The sequence below is a fragment of the Malaclemys terrapin genome, chromosome 9, assembly GCF_027887155.1.
Source record: "Malaclemys terrapin pileata isolate rMalTer1 chromosome 9, rMalTer1.hap1, whole genome shotgun sequence".
In the NCBI taxonomy this organism is placed as follows: Eukaryota; Metazoa; Chordata; order Testudines; family Emydidae; genus Malaclemys; species Malaclemys terrapin.
The window spans coordinates 97,312,194-97,329,421 of NC_071513.1; the positions used below are offsets into that span (position 1 = coordinate 97,312,194).

At 47.5% G+C, this 17,228-nt stretch overlaps 1 protein-coding gene across 4 annotated transcripts in view; it reads right to left on the minus strand.

The window, feature by feature from the left end:
• MCF2L2 (MCF.2 cell line derived transforming sequence-like 2) overlaps nt 1-17,228 on the minus strand; it is a 319,504-nt gene that overhangs the window by 56,469 nt on the left and 245,807 nt on the right. For all 4 annotated transcript variants that reach the window (XM_054039914.1, XM_054039913.1, XM_054039916.1 and 1 more), the window contains exons 17-18: nt 15,165-15,280; nt 12,508-12,577 (exon numbers count right to left, since the gene is read on the minus strand). In XM_054039914.1, the coding sequence (XP_053895889.1) occupies nt 12,508-12,577; nt 15,165-15,280 (186 nt within the window). The remainder of the gene's footprint in view (nt 1-12,507; nt 12,578-15,164; nt 15,281-17,228) is intronic.

Here is a 17,228-nt window from a genome sequence, read left to right on the forward strand (position 1 = left end):
CTGCAAGAACCACCAGATCAGTGGGGAACATGCCGATTTCCTGAAGGGCAGGTTGCTGTGGGATATAGTGAGAATCAATACAAGGTTGTTAGTGGTGCTCACAGAGCAGCTGCAAATGGTGGAGCACCACTTCTGGGCCCAAGAACAAGCACTGACAAATGGGACCACATCATAACGCAGGCTTGGGATGACGAGCAGTGGCTGAGGAACTTTCAGATGGACGCGGCCACATTCCTGGATCTGTGTGCCAAGCTTGCTCCAGCCAACCAGTGCAGGGACACCAAAATGAGAGCTGCACTGACAGGGGAGAAGCAAGTGGCGATCACACCACGGAAACTTGCAACAACGGATTGCTACCTGTCAGCGGGAAATCATTTTGGAGTTGGAAAATCCACTGTGGGGGGCCATTGTCCTGCAAGTGTGCTCTGTAATCATCCACTGCTCTGAAGGACTGTAATTCTCAGCAACATGCAGGACATAGTGGACGGATTTGCAGCAATGGGGTTCCCAAACTGTGGTGGAGCAATAGACGGCATGCATGTCCCTATTGTGGCACCAGCATACCTTCCCACAGAGTACATCCAAGAGAAAGGACTACTTTTCTATGGTTATGCAAGCGTCGGTGCTCTTTGGGACGGTGGTGAGGTCTCCTCTAAGTACAGCACATCGCTCTTTGTTAAAGCAGCAGGTCTGCAGCTCAGCACCGGAATGACTTCTGATATGCCCGCCGCAGTTCCTCCACTTTCACGCAGTACTGCCACTGATCCCTGTGGCACCCCTTCTCCTGCATCTCCTGGGCAATCTGCTCATAGATGTCCTCATTTCTCTGGCTGGTCCGCAGCTGGGCTTGCAGAGCCTCACCTCTCCACAGGCCCAGGAGATCCAATATCTCCTGCCTACTTACTCCAGGCCAGAGCACATCTGGAGTGTGCATCCGGCATGGCCAGCTGGGCAGTTGTGCACAACCGTGGAGAGCAGCTAGGTGCTTGCCAATATGGACAATCAGGAAAAGGCATTTCAAAAATTCACAGAGTTTTAAAGGTGGAGGGGGCTTCTGGTCTCCATGACCCCTAGTCAGTGGAGTTCACAACTGTGACCAGAGCAGTCAGTACAGGGCATTGTAGGACAATGGCTGGAGGACTGTTAGGGTCAACATAGGTCACTCATTGTCTACATCCATGCTGCATTGACCTCAGTACATGGACCATGGCTCCATGATGCTCGGGGAGGTGCAGTGTAATGAAGAGCCATGGTCCAGAGATGGGAGACAAATTTAAGTGTAGACACATGCACAACTAAGTCAATGCAAGGCGGCTTACATCGACCTCACTTTGTAGTGTAGACCAGACTACTGTGAATCAGGGCAGACGCAGGAGTAAAATGCAGGAATTCCTGGCTCTCTGTCCTGTACTTAGTCCACTAGACAATGCTGCCTCTTTGGGGTTGGCAAGGAATTTCTCTCCAAGGAATAGTTTTTTGCAGGGCTGTTGTGGGGTTGTCACCGTTTAAGCTGGGATCACCCATTAGGATCAGATACAAAGGGGATAGGAGAGGACAGGGGAAGGCCAATGCCACTCGTCACTACGTTTCTATGATTATGCAATTGCAACCAAAGCAATATTAGTGGTGCAATTTCAAAGTGAGGTGCAAACTTTCCTTTGCCTGAATAGTATTGTTTACGTATGTTGCCATGGAGGGAAAGTGGCAGTGGGTAGAGAACACAGAACTGAAAGGAATCAGAAAGGGTAATCAAGCATGACTACTTGCCCCTTGCCTAAAGAAAACAGATACGCTTCAGTGAGAGAGACGGTGATGGTCAATTCAAAAGCAGCAGCAGAGGGACAAACAAACAAAACAAAACTGTTCAAACTGGAGAAAGAAGGGAAAGCAATTATTAACCTATCAGTCTGATGTAGCAGCCCTCTGTGTAAACATCACACACAGCGCTGCACAAATCAAGGGGACACCAGCTCAGACAAACGTTCTGTGTCCTTAAAACTAGCCTTTCATTATGGCAAGGACTGAGAGTCGCATAGTCAGAAACGGGATTCCACAGAGGAATAATTAGGGCTATCAATGCAGAGCCAGATCTTGAACATCTCAAAGTTCAGGAATGTTCAGCTCCAGGATTTCCAACTCTAGATCTGCCTGTATATTTATATCATGCTCAGGGCCGGAGCAAGGATATTTTGCACCCTAGGCGAAATTTCCACCTTGCGTCTCCCCCTCCCTCTCCCCCCGGAGCATCGCTTATTATAAACCTTCAAAAATGAATACTGCATAATGTGGCATTGTTCATTAGAGTTAATACACGTTTGGCTTGAAAATTTATTAATTTCATTATTTAGGCTACATATCTAGCCTACATATCTATCTGCCAGGAGGCTGCATCAACTGAAAATGAAAAAAATGAAATTTTATTCCTATCCGTTCTTTTTCGTGTTCACTATTAAAAGTAAAGGATAGAGAATACATGTCACTTACTAACTATGAGTAACTATTTGAATTTCATCAACTGCTTGATGTAAACATTTTGATTAAGAGATCAAGATGACTTTTCCTTAAAATTAAGCAATGTTGATTGTAATCGGAAATACACCTTTTTTAGTTACGTTCCTTCCTTCATTCTTTCATATCAAAATCTACTACATTTTATTCTACCTTTAGGATATCCAATTATTGTTATTAATAAAATTTATAAAATTAGAATGGCGGATACTCCGTCATACAACAACAACTGACAATATCAATATGACAAATTTCAACAACCTACCCACACATATTCACACATGATAAACATATACATTCAAATACTTCACATACACACACAACTGACACAAAGCATTAGCAAAACGATGCAGCGGCAATTGCCGGAGTCTTAGATCTGAAACAACTCAACAAAAATAATTAGCCTCAGTCAACAACCTCCGAAAACGAGTAAGCTTAGCATTATAAACAGCCTGTCAGCCTGTGCCCGCAACGCAGAGCTGGCGTTGGTAGGGTTACCATATTTGCATACAATATGATGGTCAGAGAGAGAGGACTTGGCCCATGAAACAATAACCGTATTAAGATGCGGCCTATGAAAAAGTTTGAGAAACCTTGACTTAAATTTCTTTGGTAATATTCAGTATTGCCAACCTCAAACATTCAGAACTCATGAGTTGGGCCCCCACAAAAATCACTCCATATCTGACCTATCAGTCCTCATCCGGGAGCCGCAGAGCCCGAGTGTGGCGAAGGGGAAGCCAGGGGGCGCACGGGGGCCGCTGCCCGCATGCATCCGCTGCAGGAGCCCCTGGGTGGGGGCACCAGGCCACAGCCCAGGCAGGCACGCCCCCCGGGTTCCCCCTCACCGTGCTCGGGTTCTGCGGCTCCCAGAGCAGGCTCAGGGCCCCGCGCCCCGGCGGAGGCTCAAATGCCTGGGAGCCACAGAGCCCGAGCGTGGCGAGGGAGGAGCCAGGGGGCGCACGGGGGCCGCCACCCGCATGCATCTGCTGCAGCCTGCAGGAGCCCATGGGGGGGGGCCGGGCCGCAGCCTAGGCAGGAGGGGCGGGGGGCGTGGCTGCTCCCCGCTAGCAGCGCTGCCGCCTTTGCCCCCCCCGTGCCACGCCGGCTCCTCCATGGCTGGGACTTGCTGCCCCCGCACAGGGCCGCACGGGGGGGGGGAGGAGTGGGGCAATTTGCCCCAGGCCCCGCAGGGGTCCCCACGAGAATGTAGTATTCTATAGTATTGCAACTTCTTTTTTATGGAAAGGGCCCCCAAAATTGCTTTGCCCCAGACCCCCTGAATCCTCTGGGCGGCCCTGCCCCCGCAAGCTGACTCTCTGGTGCCTCCGGAAGGCAGCTCCTCTCTGCCGAGCCAGGGCACCGCTTTTTGGCGCCCCCAACCACTTGGCGCCCTAAAGTGACAGCCTAGTTCATCTAGTGGTTGCACCGGCCCTGATCATGCTCACCACTGTTGTGTCTATAAGCCTTTGCTCTTCTACGGTGCTTCCTATCCAAGGATTTCAAAATATTCTTTAGATTTAGTGTGTTCAGGGCACATATGCACAACTCCAGTTAACTTTATTGGCAGCTGATGAGTGCCTGTATGTGAGGTAGGAATTTGGTCCTTAATGTAGCACTCATGGGTTCCCTGCAGTTCAGGAGCTGACACAAACCTTTCAAACAACTTCATTTTTTATGTGCTTCTTCTCCCAGATAAGATGACCAAGTGCTTACTGCAACTGCTGGTTCCTCTTAAATGCTCCTCTTTCTAGGGTTGGTAATACTGTCAGTAAGGACATAGTCATGCCAGGTTCTGGGCATCTCCTGCAAAGAGCTGATCGCCTTCCATTCCCACTTGATCTTCCCAGGGTCAGGCTCTAAGGATTCACCTACACTGGGGTGGGCAAACTTTTTGGCCCGAGGACCACATGGGGGTTGCAAAAAACTGGATGGAGGGCCGGGTAGGGAAGGTTGTGCCTCCCCAAACTGCCTGCTCCCCCATCCGCCCCCTCCCACTTCCTGCCCCCTGACTGCCCCCCTCAGACCTCCCCTCCCATCCAACTCCCCCGCTCCTTGTCCCCTAACTGCCCCCTCCCGGGACCCCCGCCCCTAACCGCCCCCTGGGACCCCACGCCCATCCAACCTACCAGTCCCCTGACTTCCCCAACCCCATCCACACCCCTGCCCCCTGACAGGCCCCCTGGAACCCCACACCTATCCAACCCCCCCCATTCCCCGTCCCCTGACCCCTATCCACACCCCCGCCCCCTGACAGGCCCCCTGGAGCCCCATGCCTCTCCAACCACCCCGTTCCCCGTCCCCTGACTGCCCCCTCCCCCCAGAACCTCTGCCCCATCCAACCACTCCCTGTCCCCTGACTGCCCCCCGGGGTCCCCTGCCCCTTATACAACCTCCCGGCCCCGGCCCACTTACCGCGCCAAGCAGAGCATGCAGATCAGCATGTCTGGCTGCTGCGCCAGCCGGAGCCAGACACGCTGCCGCTCTGCTTGGCAGGAGCGCGCAGTTCTGCCGCCCAGAGCGCTGCCTGCGCAGCGGCGTGACTCTGCAGGGGAGGGGCCGGGGACTAGCCTCCCTGGGCAGGAGCTCAGGGGCCAGGCAGGACAGTCCCGCGGGCCGCAGTTTGCCCACTCCTGACCTACAGTAAAGCTTTTAACCATGCGTCTGTAACGAAGTAGTGGCATGGCTGGCACTAAACATGTGTCCAAACATGGTTACCACGCAGTAGTAACAACAGCAGTTCATTGTGTTTCACCCCTTCCAGAGGTTCTGGCTGTTACATGATTGATGGATGGCTTACACCCTTTTGTTTTGGGTTTTTCTGCACAGGGCCGGCTCTAGGTTTTTTGCCGCCGCAAGCAAAAAAAATTTTGGCTGCCCCCTATCCCAGCCCTGGGCTCCTTGTCGCACCCCCCTGCCACCCCAGCCCTGGGCTCTTCTCCACCACCCGCACCCCCCTGCCTCCCCAGCCCTGGGTTCTCACCCCCCTGACCCACACCCCTCTGCCTCCCCAGCCCTGGGTTCTCACCCCCCTGCCGCCCCAGCCCTGGGCTCTCCCCCACAAACACACACACACCCTGCCGCCCCAGCTCTGGGTTCCCCCTACCTCCCCACCATTGCCCCCCCCACCTCCTGCTGCCCCAGCCCTGGCCTCACCCCCCCCCACACCTGCACCCTCCTTCTGCCGCAGCCCTGGGTCACTGGTAACTCGCTCCCAGGGCAGGTCATTCAGCAGGAATTTTAGATGTGCACAGAACACAGACAGGATTGGTTCCCATATGGTTACAGAACTGCAGTAAAGTGGAACAATTTTCAGCTTGTGTGATTGGAGGATATCTGGATGCATATTATAAGACTGTCCTCCATAAATGAGGAAAAGTTGAGGTGCCTTTATTATTCTTTTGTTCCACTCTTTGTTTCTATGGGGAATTTCCCAATGCAATATCACTGTCTTCCTTTTAAACAAAACAAACAAACAAACAAACAAAAAAGGCAATGGCTGTTGAAAATAGCAAGTCCAGTCCTAATAACCACTGGGAAGCATTTCTTGCTCAATTTTATCCTACTATTTCCACAGCAAGTTACAGTGGATCAGTATATTTGATTTGGGAAAAATGAAGTAACAGCTGCCCAAACTGAGCTTGAGCACTCCTGAATTTTGAGGTGCTCAAATCTGGAAGGCAGGTGCTGGGGGGGGGGGGGGGGGGGGGGGGAGGGACGGGGGGCCTGTGGCTCCGCACCGGAGCACGGCAGCATGTATGCAGTAGCGTGTCTGGCGCTGCGCGAAGCCAGACACGCTGGTCTGAGTGGCACGGTAAGGGGGCTGGGAGGTTGAAGAAGGGGTAGGGGGTTCCGTGGGGGGGGGCTACCCTCCCTCCCCGTGGAGTGTCCTATTTTTTGAATGTTAAAATATGGAATCCCTACCCTTCATAGTGCAACTCTCCATTCATAGCAGGCTGCAGCATGAGGTCTCAGCTTCCTCCCTCCCCCCCCTTTCCTGTTGGTAGTGACCAAGGGAATGCTGGGAAATGTAGTTCTTTCCCTGCTCCAGGGCTGGTTCTATAGGCAGGGAGCTAACCAAGGAACTACAGCTCCCAGGGCCCCTTGTTGGTTCTCAGCTCCCATGCTGGATCCCTGCCGCCCCTGCAAATGGGCTGCCCCAAGCATGTGCTTGCTTTGCTGGTGCCTAGAGCCGCCCTTGTTTCTGCAGTACAGACAGAGCACTCACCATATCTGTGGCTTGGGAATCCCTCCATCCTCCCAGCTCTCTTTATGGTAGGACATCTATCATGATAAGCAAACCCTTGCCCATTAGAGGAATCCCACTGACTTTAATAGTGTCCACTGTCCCACGTGTTATTGATACTGCTCTGGGGGATCAATCCAGTCTGGCCCTAATCCAGCAAAGCACTCCAGTACATGCTTAACTCTAAGCATTTGAGTATCCCCATCCCAGACTTAAAATTAAGCACATATTGAAATGGTTTGCTAGGTCCGGGTCAGAGTGATCAGCACCGGAAAGGTGCATGGCTCTGGGGAATTCTCTCTATACTGTGGGACCACGTTTCCCAGAATGCATTGATGCAAATGCAGCCGGGCAGTGGCTGCACAAACACCTTTGTGACGGCAGAAAGGCAGTTGTGTGGACACAAACTCAGCCGTGTTACTCATGACCCAAGTTACAAGGTGATCAAGCCTTTAACCAGTTACAAAATCAGGTTAAAAGTTGTCATGTGATCAGACCAGACCAGACAGGGAGCATGCGTAAAACAGTGCCAGTCATAAAACCACCCACAACAGGCTGTATTCTAATCATACGCTCATTGGGCTTGATCTGCTCCTGTTTGGCTCCTGCTGGAGCTCCACTCCTCCTAGTGGAGCTTCACCGGCGTAAAGCTGGAGTAAGTCGCTGGTGAATCAGCACGTTGTTTGCTAGGAATGGACTATGAACAATCTAAATAATCTGCAATCAACATTTTATGATCAGCACCTATTGTGTTTTATTTGTCTGTAAAATGCCAGACAGTGTCATATAAGTATGATTTCAGCTGGTACCTTGAACAAATCTAATGAACTCTTTACTTGATTGAAACCTCAGTTCTATTACATACGCTAGCTGCTCATAATTTGGGCCCCAGTCCTGCTCCCTTTGAAGGCATTGTGAGTTTTCCCATTGATTTCAGTAGGCGCAGAATCCGACCTATGTATTGTTTCACATATGGCTAAGAACAAGGTTTGTTTCCACTCAGAAGGAGCTTCTCCTTCAATAGCAGCCCTTTTGAATTTTACCCTGTGCCAAAGCAAACACGGCTGTAACTACAGGAGCAAGCCAGAAGCCTTTTCTCAGTGAGAAGAGGCAGAAAGATGCCAAATCGCAGGGAACACAAACACACAGCCATGTTTCTGTCTGCGCCTCTCTCGACGGGCACAGACCAGTTTTCTTGGCGCTGCTGTGGCTCCTTCTATAAACAGCCCAACACCAGGGAAAGTCCTTGAATCAGAAGAATTATTGTGTCAGAAAGTATCAGAGGGGTAGCTGTGTTAGTCTGAATCTGTAAAAAGCAACAGAGGGTCCTGTGGCACCTTTAAGACTAACAGAAGTATTGGGAGCATAAGCTTTCGTGGGTAAGAACCTCACTTCTTCAGATGCAAGATTGCTTGTGTCAGAAAGGAGATCCCAGGGTGAGGATTTTGCTCTTAGTGGGGGATTTTAATTATGAGGTGAAGAAAAAGTCTGATCTGACCTCTTATTCAATAGATTGTTTTAATGATTTATTTGATTGGTTCATAGAAGCTGACAGATAGAAGAGACAAAGGGTCTGATTTTCTTTTCACTTTACACCAATTACACCCAGGTAACCCCATTAACATCACTGATTTATGCTGGTGTATGTGAGAGGGGAATCAAGCCCAAAGTCTTGTTGCTCACAGAGAAGGGTCCCAAGCTGCAAAATTTAAATCCAGATTTTGCGGTTTGTGGATCTTCAGACCAGAGCTTTTGCTCTGGCCCATTGTAAAGACAAGGGGCATTTGCAAAATTTGGATCCTTTGTTGGTTTTTGAACACCTCAAAGTTCTGGCCTATTTGGACCTGAGGTTTGCATTAGTCCCATCTCTGATATCGACCTCAGTAGGAGTTTTGCCCAGTTAAGATCCAGACTGACACAGCTACCCCTCTGATACTTGCCCAGTTAAGGACCTCAATCTGCCCCTTACAATATAGATTGTTTTATGCTTTAGTGGCTGTTTTCATTCATTACAATTAACACTGACTATAAGAAGTAGCTTAGAAAAACAGATATTTTATTGATTTTTATTACTAAAACCCTTTGGATCTGAATATTTGTCATGAATCCAATAGTGAAGGGCCTAATTAACTTCATTTGATTATAATTAGGGTCTAATTATAGAAGTATAATAGTCCCATTAGTACTATTCCCCTCTTCCCAAACAACTTTATAAATTATGGGCCTGCTTTTTAGAAGTGTTGAGTACCCACAATTCCAGTTGAAGTCTTTGGGAGCAGAGCGTGCTCAGCACCTTTGAAAATTAAGATATGTATGTTTCACCCACACAAATATCTATATAGTCCTTAAGACAGGAATTCCTTCATGTACCATGGAAATGCAGCCATCCCTGGGGTGGGATGCAACAGATTGTCAGACAGCTGGATGATATTAGAACAATGGGAGAAGGAAAGGTTATGACCAAAGATGGTAGGACAAATCTCATTTCTTATGAAAAGTGGTGTGGGATCTTTAATGGTTACTTAGAGCAGACAAGAGCTTGGCTTTTAACATCCCAATCAAAAGACCCAATCAGAGTAAACTGCAGGGAACTAAATCTGGGTACAGTTTTGCAAACCCTTACTCATGAGAGTAATTCCATTGTCTTTAATGGGAATACTTTAAATGAATCAGCATTACTCACGTGCATAAATGATTGCACAATTGGGCCCTTTATCCCAGAAGGATAGAAGGCTAAATCAGCTCTTAGAATTTGAACCTGTAGCTCTTGAAAGTCCAGCTAGTCTAAAAGCAACATCTCACACATGATGCTAATTTTCCCAACATAGCCTGTAGAAAACTGGTCCCAGAAAAGAGAACTGCTTTGAAAGGCAAAACCTTGTCATGGTTTTCAACTTCTTTTTCTTAGTCAAACCCTCTATTTTTAATAAACTAACATGTTTTAAGACCAGTGTGTCTTAATCACATTAACTACTTTTTAATTTCCTTGGAGTAGAAGACAGGCTGTTTTCCCACACACATAATTCCTCATTACTGTGTAGGGCCATGCACGTCAGCCTTAAATATTCAGTAAACAGCAGTTAGTGGCTTGTTAAAGAAAAATTAACAGCCAGATGGCTTTAGGAACATCAATAATTCATCACACACGGTTTTGCCTGATAGACCCCAATAACCAAGGAAATGGAAAACTCAACTGACAACGTTGTGACACAGAACTGCGGCGCGTGTTACAATCTTTTGTGGTTAATAGATACCAGTTACTTTCACAAGCTTCCTATTCTGAACACAATACCCTGGTTTTGTGAGTTAGTCAGAGCAAGAAAGTATTCAGGAGGAAACCGGCAAAGCAGCTTTTTGGAATAACTGCACTGCAAGCACCACCAGTTCTGACGTGTCACAACAATAAGGCTGTGCTGAATGAGGCAGGACTTGGGAAAGCTGGCAGGGGAGCCAGAATTACAGGTGGTTACCCACAAGGAGCCATTCTCTTAACTTGCTCTGCACTTTAATGTGTACATCAAGCAAAGGCAGACGTGGCTATCTGCATGCTGGGCTGCCCAGTGCAGAGAAACAGCACTGCCTGATAGCCTTGGACTTTCCAAAAAGCAACAGAGGGTCCTGTGGCACCTTTAAGACTAACAGAAGTATTGGGAGCATAAGCTTTCGTGGGTAAGAATCTCACTTCAGATGCATCTGAAGAAGTGAGGTTCTTACCCACGAAAGCTTATGCTCCCAATACTTCTGTTAGTCTTAAAGGTGCCACAGGACCCTCTGTTGCTTTTTACAGATTCAGACTAACACGGCTACCCCTCTGATACTTGGACTTTCCAGTGAGTGGGGCTCACTCCACAGGCTTAAACAATCAGTTACCACCACAATACAAAAGTACAGGAGACCCATGCTGATGGGTAGATTCCTTGTTTATTCAGCTGGAATATTGTGTACAGTTCTGGTCACCCGTGTTCGAGAAAGATTAATTCAAACTGGAACAGACGCAGAGAAGGGCTAGTGGGATGATCAAGGCAATGGAGAGCCTACGCATATGTCTACTCTGCAATTAAAAATCTGTGCCAGCTGACTCGGCTCATGGGGCTTGGGCTATGGGGCTGTTTCACTGTAGTGTAGACTTCTGAGCTCAGGCTGGAGGCCAGGCTCTAGGACCCTGCATGGTAGGAGGATCCCAGATCTCGGGCTGCAGCCTGAGCTGTAATGTCTACACTGCAATTAAACAGTTCCATAGCCCAATCCCTGTGAGCCCGAGTCAGCTGGCATGGGCCAGCCACATCAGGGCCGGCTCCGGGCACCAGCTTGCCAAACAGGTGCTTGGGGCGGCCTCTCTGGAGAGGGGCGGCACGTCCAGCTATTTGGCGGCAATTCAGCGGACGGTCCCTCACTCCCGCTCGGAGCGAAGGACCTCCCGCCGAATTGCCGCCACAGATCGTGATCGCGGCTTTTTTTTTTTTTTTTTTTCGCCGCTTGGGGCGGCAAAAACCCTGGAGCCGGCCCTGGCCACATGTTTTTAATTGCAGTGTAGACATCGCTTAAAAGAGGTTGGCTTGGTTAGCCTAGCAAAACAAAGGCTGAGAGGGGCTATGATTGCTCTCTGTAAATACATCAGTGGGTTAAACAGCAGGGAGGGTGAAGAGCTATTTAAGCTGAAGGACAGTGTTGACACAAGAACAAATGGGGATAAAGTCATCATGAATAAAATTAGAAGGAGGTTTCTAACCCTCAGAGGAGAGAGGTTCTGGAATAGCTTCCCAATAGGAGTAGTGGGAGCAAATAACCTAAGGGTACGTCTACACTTACCTCCGGGTCCGGCGGCAGGCATTCGATGTTCTGGGATCGATTTATCGCATCTGGTCTAGACGCGATAAATCGATCCCGGATCGATCCCGGAAGTGCTCGCCGTCGACACCGGTACTCCAGCTCGGCGAGAGGAGTACGCGGCATCGACGGGGGAGCCTCCCTGCCGCGTCTGGACCCGCGGTAAGTTCGGACTAAGGTACTTCGAATTCAGCTACGTTATTAACGTAGCTGAATTTGCGTACCTTAGTCCGAAGTGGGGGGTTAGTGGGGACCAGGCCTAAGTAGCTTAATCAATTTATGAATGGGATTATAGGATGGGGTTCTCCTTTGATAACAGGGGATTGGACTCTGTGACCCAAGAGGTCTCTTCCAGTCCGACATTCCTAAGGATTGCTGAATTCTGTGAATAAGTAAGAACCCAATCTCATGTAAATTAGTGGTAAAACTGCCATTGACTTTAAAGGGAGCAAGCCACAGACCAGATACAGTTCCACTGCCTCAGGGAGGAGGCAGGATTCCAGGGGTGGCCCTAGGAGGCTGAGCTTCCTGTACCCTGTGGAGCTCAACATCTTTGAGCTTGATGGGATAGGGCCTGGGTGGAGCCAGAGGATCTGCTGCTGAGCCATTCTCTTACCTGTGGCGGGGCTGTGTTTGGGGTGCACAGGGCTACTGTGACCACGGAGTTGCCTGGGGCCAGGGTCAAGATCCCTTCCTGTCACTAAGGCAACTAAAAAGCTCCAATTCAAAAATCTACATTTATTAACAGCATCAATCTTTTCTAGACCCAATCCAGCAGCATTTACTCATGTGAGCGTGCCTCGTTCACACAAGCAGTCCCATGGATGCAAATGGGATGATTCAGGTGAGTGTGGGCCAAGCCACTTGTGTAAGCAACTGCTGTAGGACCAGACTCTCGGTTTTATACAAACCCACGGTTTACTTACTCTTTTTAAAAAGCACCGGCCAAGAAGCTCAGGGTTCTCAATGCAATTTTCCAGCTCCTTAAGGAAAATTCTGAGAGGGAGAGAGGAAAGGCATTTCTAAGAGATCAATACATTTACACGGTGTGGGGGATATGACACTCTGGAACCCCCATATTCACCACTGTGATATGATTATATGGTTTGTACAAAGTATGCCCTTGTGAGGTAAAGTCATGATTTGCTGAAACTCATTGTTCTGTCAACATAAGTGTATCACCATTGTACATAAAGTTATAAGATTTTGCTATATGGTTGTTATTGGAATATGTTGTGTGTCAGGGAGACATCCACAGCAAGCTCTCCAATGGCAACAAGGGAGGTGGCTCACACTCAGATGGGTGTTAAGCGACCATCGCCAGCCATTGACCCAGCAGCGGAATTGTAAACAAGAGATTTACAATTCAATAAGAAACAGTTGCTCAAGCGCTACACAATGGGGATTGCTTAACTCCGTAGGTATCAGGACATGTGATGCTTGACTCCATGTTTAAGCCAGTATTTTTCTCGGCACATGAACTGAGTATAAAATAAGAGACAGTGGCATTATGAGCCTACCTCTCTCCTTGCCCACCTATTCTGAAGGCAACAAGAACGTTTGGAAGAAAAGACTTTGAACTGGGGAGATTGGTCCCAGGCTGAGCAGGGAATTCAGCCTGTGTATTAAGAACTATGAACTGCTTACAACACCTAGTGGGGTGAAAAAAACTGCTTGATTCCCAATCTTGCTTAGTCTGATAAAGTTTAGGATTTAGACTGTGATTTTACCTTCTATTTCTTATGTAACCAATTCTGTCCTCTACGCCTCACACTTATAAGCACGTAAAAATCTACCTTTCTGTAGTTAATAAACTAATTTTAATGTTTCAACTTTACCAGTGAGTAGGTCTAAAGTGCTTGGGGAATCTGCTCAGATTACAAAGGCTGGTGCGTGTCCACTCTCCTTTGCGGAAGTGGCGAACTAATTAATGAGCTTGCATGGTTCAAGAGAAGGTCTTGAGCAGTGAAAGACGGTACATTTCTGGTGTGTAAGGCTGGGGGGATTTGTTGGTGTCTCCCTGTGTATAGTTCCTGAATGGCTTAGAGAGCATGCACGCAATTTAGCTGTGTGTTGTTGGCTGAGTGATCACAGCCCCTGGAGGGATTTGCTGCTTGTCCCTAGCATAGCGTTGCAAGAGACAGCCCAGGCTGGAGAGTTAAGGGGGCTCAGCCATTCCACAGGTCCAGGTTGTACCCGGGGGTCTGTCACAGGAGGCCCCATCTAAACCTAGAAATAGGTGCCTCGCAAGGGAGATTGCTGAAAAACCATGAGGTCCCTGATCCAACTACTGGAGATATACATTATTGGGGGTGGAGCCCTTTGGAGAAATGGGGCCCTCTTCAGAGTTTGGTGTCTGAATCAGACAGTTGTTGGTCCATGTTAGTAATGGGGTTATGATCTGTCTGGGTCCCATAGCCATTGGGGGTCCATTTCCAGTTGGGTGGCCCAACCTTCTGCTTCTCAGTTGGTTCTGAAGTGATGTAGGAGCAGACAGGGAGAGGGCAAAAGGGTGCAGAGCACATGCAGTTGGACTCAGTAATCCATCAGGGCCAAAATGCTGTATATGAGAGCAAGGGGTGGGAGTTTAGGGCCAGATCCAAAGCCCATTGAAGTCCGTGGGAATCTTTTAACTGACTTTGATAGACTGTAAATCAGGCCTTTAAGTGTGGGGAGAGACAAGGCTTAGGGGAAGGCTGAATGTCTCTTTCCTGCTTGAACCCCAGAAAGGGAAGAACTTTCATTTTAAAAAATGATGGATAAAGCTGGAAAACAGAAGGACATTTATTGGGATAATTATTATACCTTGGAAAAGGGGAGGGACTTTTCTTGTTTTGTTCAGCCAGTTGTTACACCTTACGCATGCCTCCTCTACACAAAGGAATTTTGAAATCCCTGCTGTTGCTAATGTCAGTTCTGCTGCACTGGGATTAGCAACAGTAGGAAATTTTTAATACGTTTCCTCAATCTCCAGGAAGAGCATCGAACATACTTTAATCTTGTCTATTAAATTAGGGTTTTCAGCACGAATTCAGCTGCACTGATTGCTGACAACAGATGTCAGCAACAGGTATACTTCCCAGTGTAAACAAGGATTTTGGAGGGGGCATCGTAGATGAACATTTGACAGATGTAAACACCTAGCAAGGAGTGCAACCAATCGGATTATAGCTACCAGTAATGGGAAGACATAAAGACAGGAAAAATTAAGCTGAATATTAGGGAAAATTTCCTGACAGCAGAGGAAAATGAGAGTCTTGTCTAATAAAAGGCTGCAGGATTTGGGTCCACAACATCTATTATGTTCCAAGGAAAGGGGTAAAGGACTTCTCACAAGGGACATTTAAAACCACTGAAGTTACGACAAACCATAGTACATGCACAACAGGATACAAGCCCACACTGACAAGGAGATGAATTAGATGACCTCATGGGTCTTTTACATTGTTCATGATTCTATAGTGGGAGGTGCACACACAGGTAAGGTGAGGACTACATTTCTTGGCTGCTTATTTGTGGGACAGAGAAAGCATTGTAATTGCTTATTCATTAAAGTGTAAATTACTAGGCAGTAAGTATGTACCTGTTGTGGAATTCATAGATTTCCGGGAGGTTGCCAAAAAGAACTTCCTTTTTGTTCTGAAGAGCCAATGGGATCAGATGAATTAAGTCAGGATTGTCCATTTCTGAAGCATAGCCCTGTGTAGAGTGAAAAAACAATAGGCCAATTTTCACCAGGAAAAATAAATACTCTGCTTGAGATATTTAATATGGTGATACTGTCGCTATGCACCACTCATAATTGCACAATCTGACCCAAATCCTATTTGCTCTTTGTTCTCTAAATACGACAGGGGTCAAATTGAGCTGGTTCATGGTGGCTTTCCATACCAGCACTTCTCTGGTGGCCCATCAGTTCCTGTTGATTTTAAGTTTCCATTGAGTACCTAGCCCTCAGAGTTGTGATGATACTGTTCCAACCCTGAACAGAGGTGGTGCTGAGTCTACAGACAGAATGAAACAACAGTTCTGAGGGTACAACTGTGCTTCGAGCTGGAGGTGGAATTTCCTCTTTGCGGAAACATACCCAGGCTAGCTCTGATCAAGTTAGTACACTAAAAACAGAAGTGTAGCTGCAGCGGTGGGAGCAGCAGGAGGGGCTAGCCACCCAAATGTGATTCCATCCAAGATGCCAGGTACGTACCTGGTGAGCTAGTCCCTCCTGCTGCTGTGATTGCCATGGCTACACTTCTATTTTTAGCATGCTAGTTTGATCAAAGCTAGCAAAGATATGTCTCCTTGAGCTGGAAATTACCTCGAAGCATAGATAAAACCTAAAAGTCAAAAGTTTACCCTGCCCTGTGGGAAGGGAAGGCCTTAAGCATAACAGGGTCCTTGTAGTTCTGCAGCACAAGGCTCTCCACACAGAAAGAGGTTATGTTTATTTGGATTTTTACAAACTATACGAGAAGAGGACTCTGGGAGCACTTAACGGGCCTTTAAAAATACACTAATAAACCAATAAACAGACCCGTCAATTTCCCCAGCTCAAATCAAATAACGAAGGGACAACATAGGTATGAAAGAAGTTAGTCAATCCCACACACACGGTTCCCAAAGTCCCACACAACCACCACCACCAGCCCTACCCAACACCTATCTTCTCACAGACCCTGGAGAACAGGTGGGCCTTTCAGTGTGCTCTGAAGGCCACCAAATTCAGGCTGTTACAGACCTAAGGAAGACATGAGTTCCAGCTGCCCTGCTGAGAAGTAGCCAGTACGTAGATCTGCCACTGTACGTGGACCACAGACCCAAGCCCCACACAGAGGGAGCACACAGGGGCTTTAATAATAGCTAGGGTCCATGTCTTGTATTAGCACCAGAAGAATGGCTATACAGCTGCTCTATGCCAACACACTGGATTGGGGGAAGGATTTTTTTCCCCTCAGCCATTCCCCTCTGCGCAAAGCTCATTTGCTTAACTTTGGCGCAATGAAGTTTAGCATTTGGTCCTAAGACAGGTGTGAATCACCCCCAGTCATCTCAACCAAGATGGTTTTGTCAGAGAGATGCTCTAGTTCTCAAGGAATTATTCTGGGGAAGTTCTATGGCCTGAGTTAAACATAGGCTTGTAAGGATTCAATTGTTATCAGTAAATGTCAGTAAACATCGATTTCACTGTACACATAATGACAAAAAATATTTCCCTCAATAATAATCGAAATTTACAAATATGCAAAGTCAGAAAAATGCTGCTTGAGAATTTATTAGAGTCAAAATCCAGTGATTTAGACTTTTGAATTGGGCTTAGTACAAGCGTACTAGCAAATTAATAGTAAATAAAAATAAACAAAAAAGTACCATTTGTTGATTTAAGGAGCGTACTTGGTATATTTTGACATGTGACATTGACAATTTGTGTTTCAATGGTTTATAAGACTCTAACTTTTTGAATCTCAGTGACTACTGTCATAAATAACTGCCTGAGCCACCCATAATTTCGTGCAACTATGAACATTTAAATAGATAAAAGTCTAAAAAAATGCTTTAAAATAAATACCAATATTATCCAACAAAATTATTTTAAAAAAGAAATCAAATTAATAGAATCATAGAATATCAGGGTTGGAAGGGACCTCAGGCG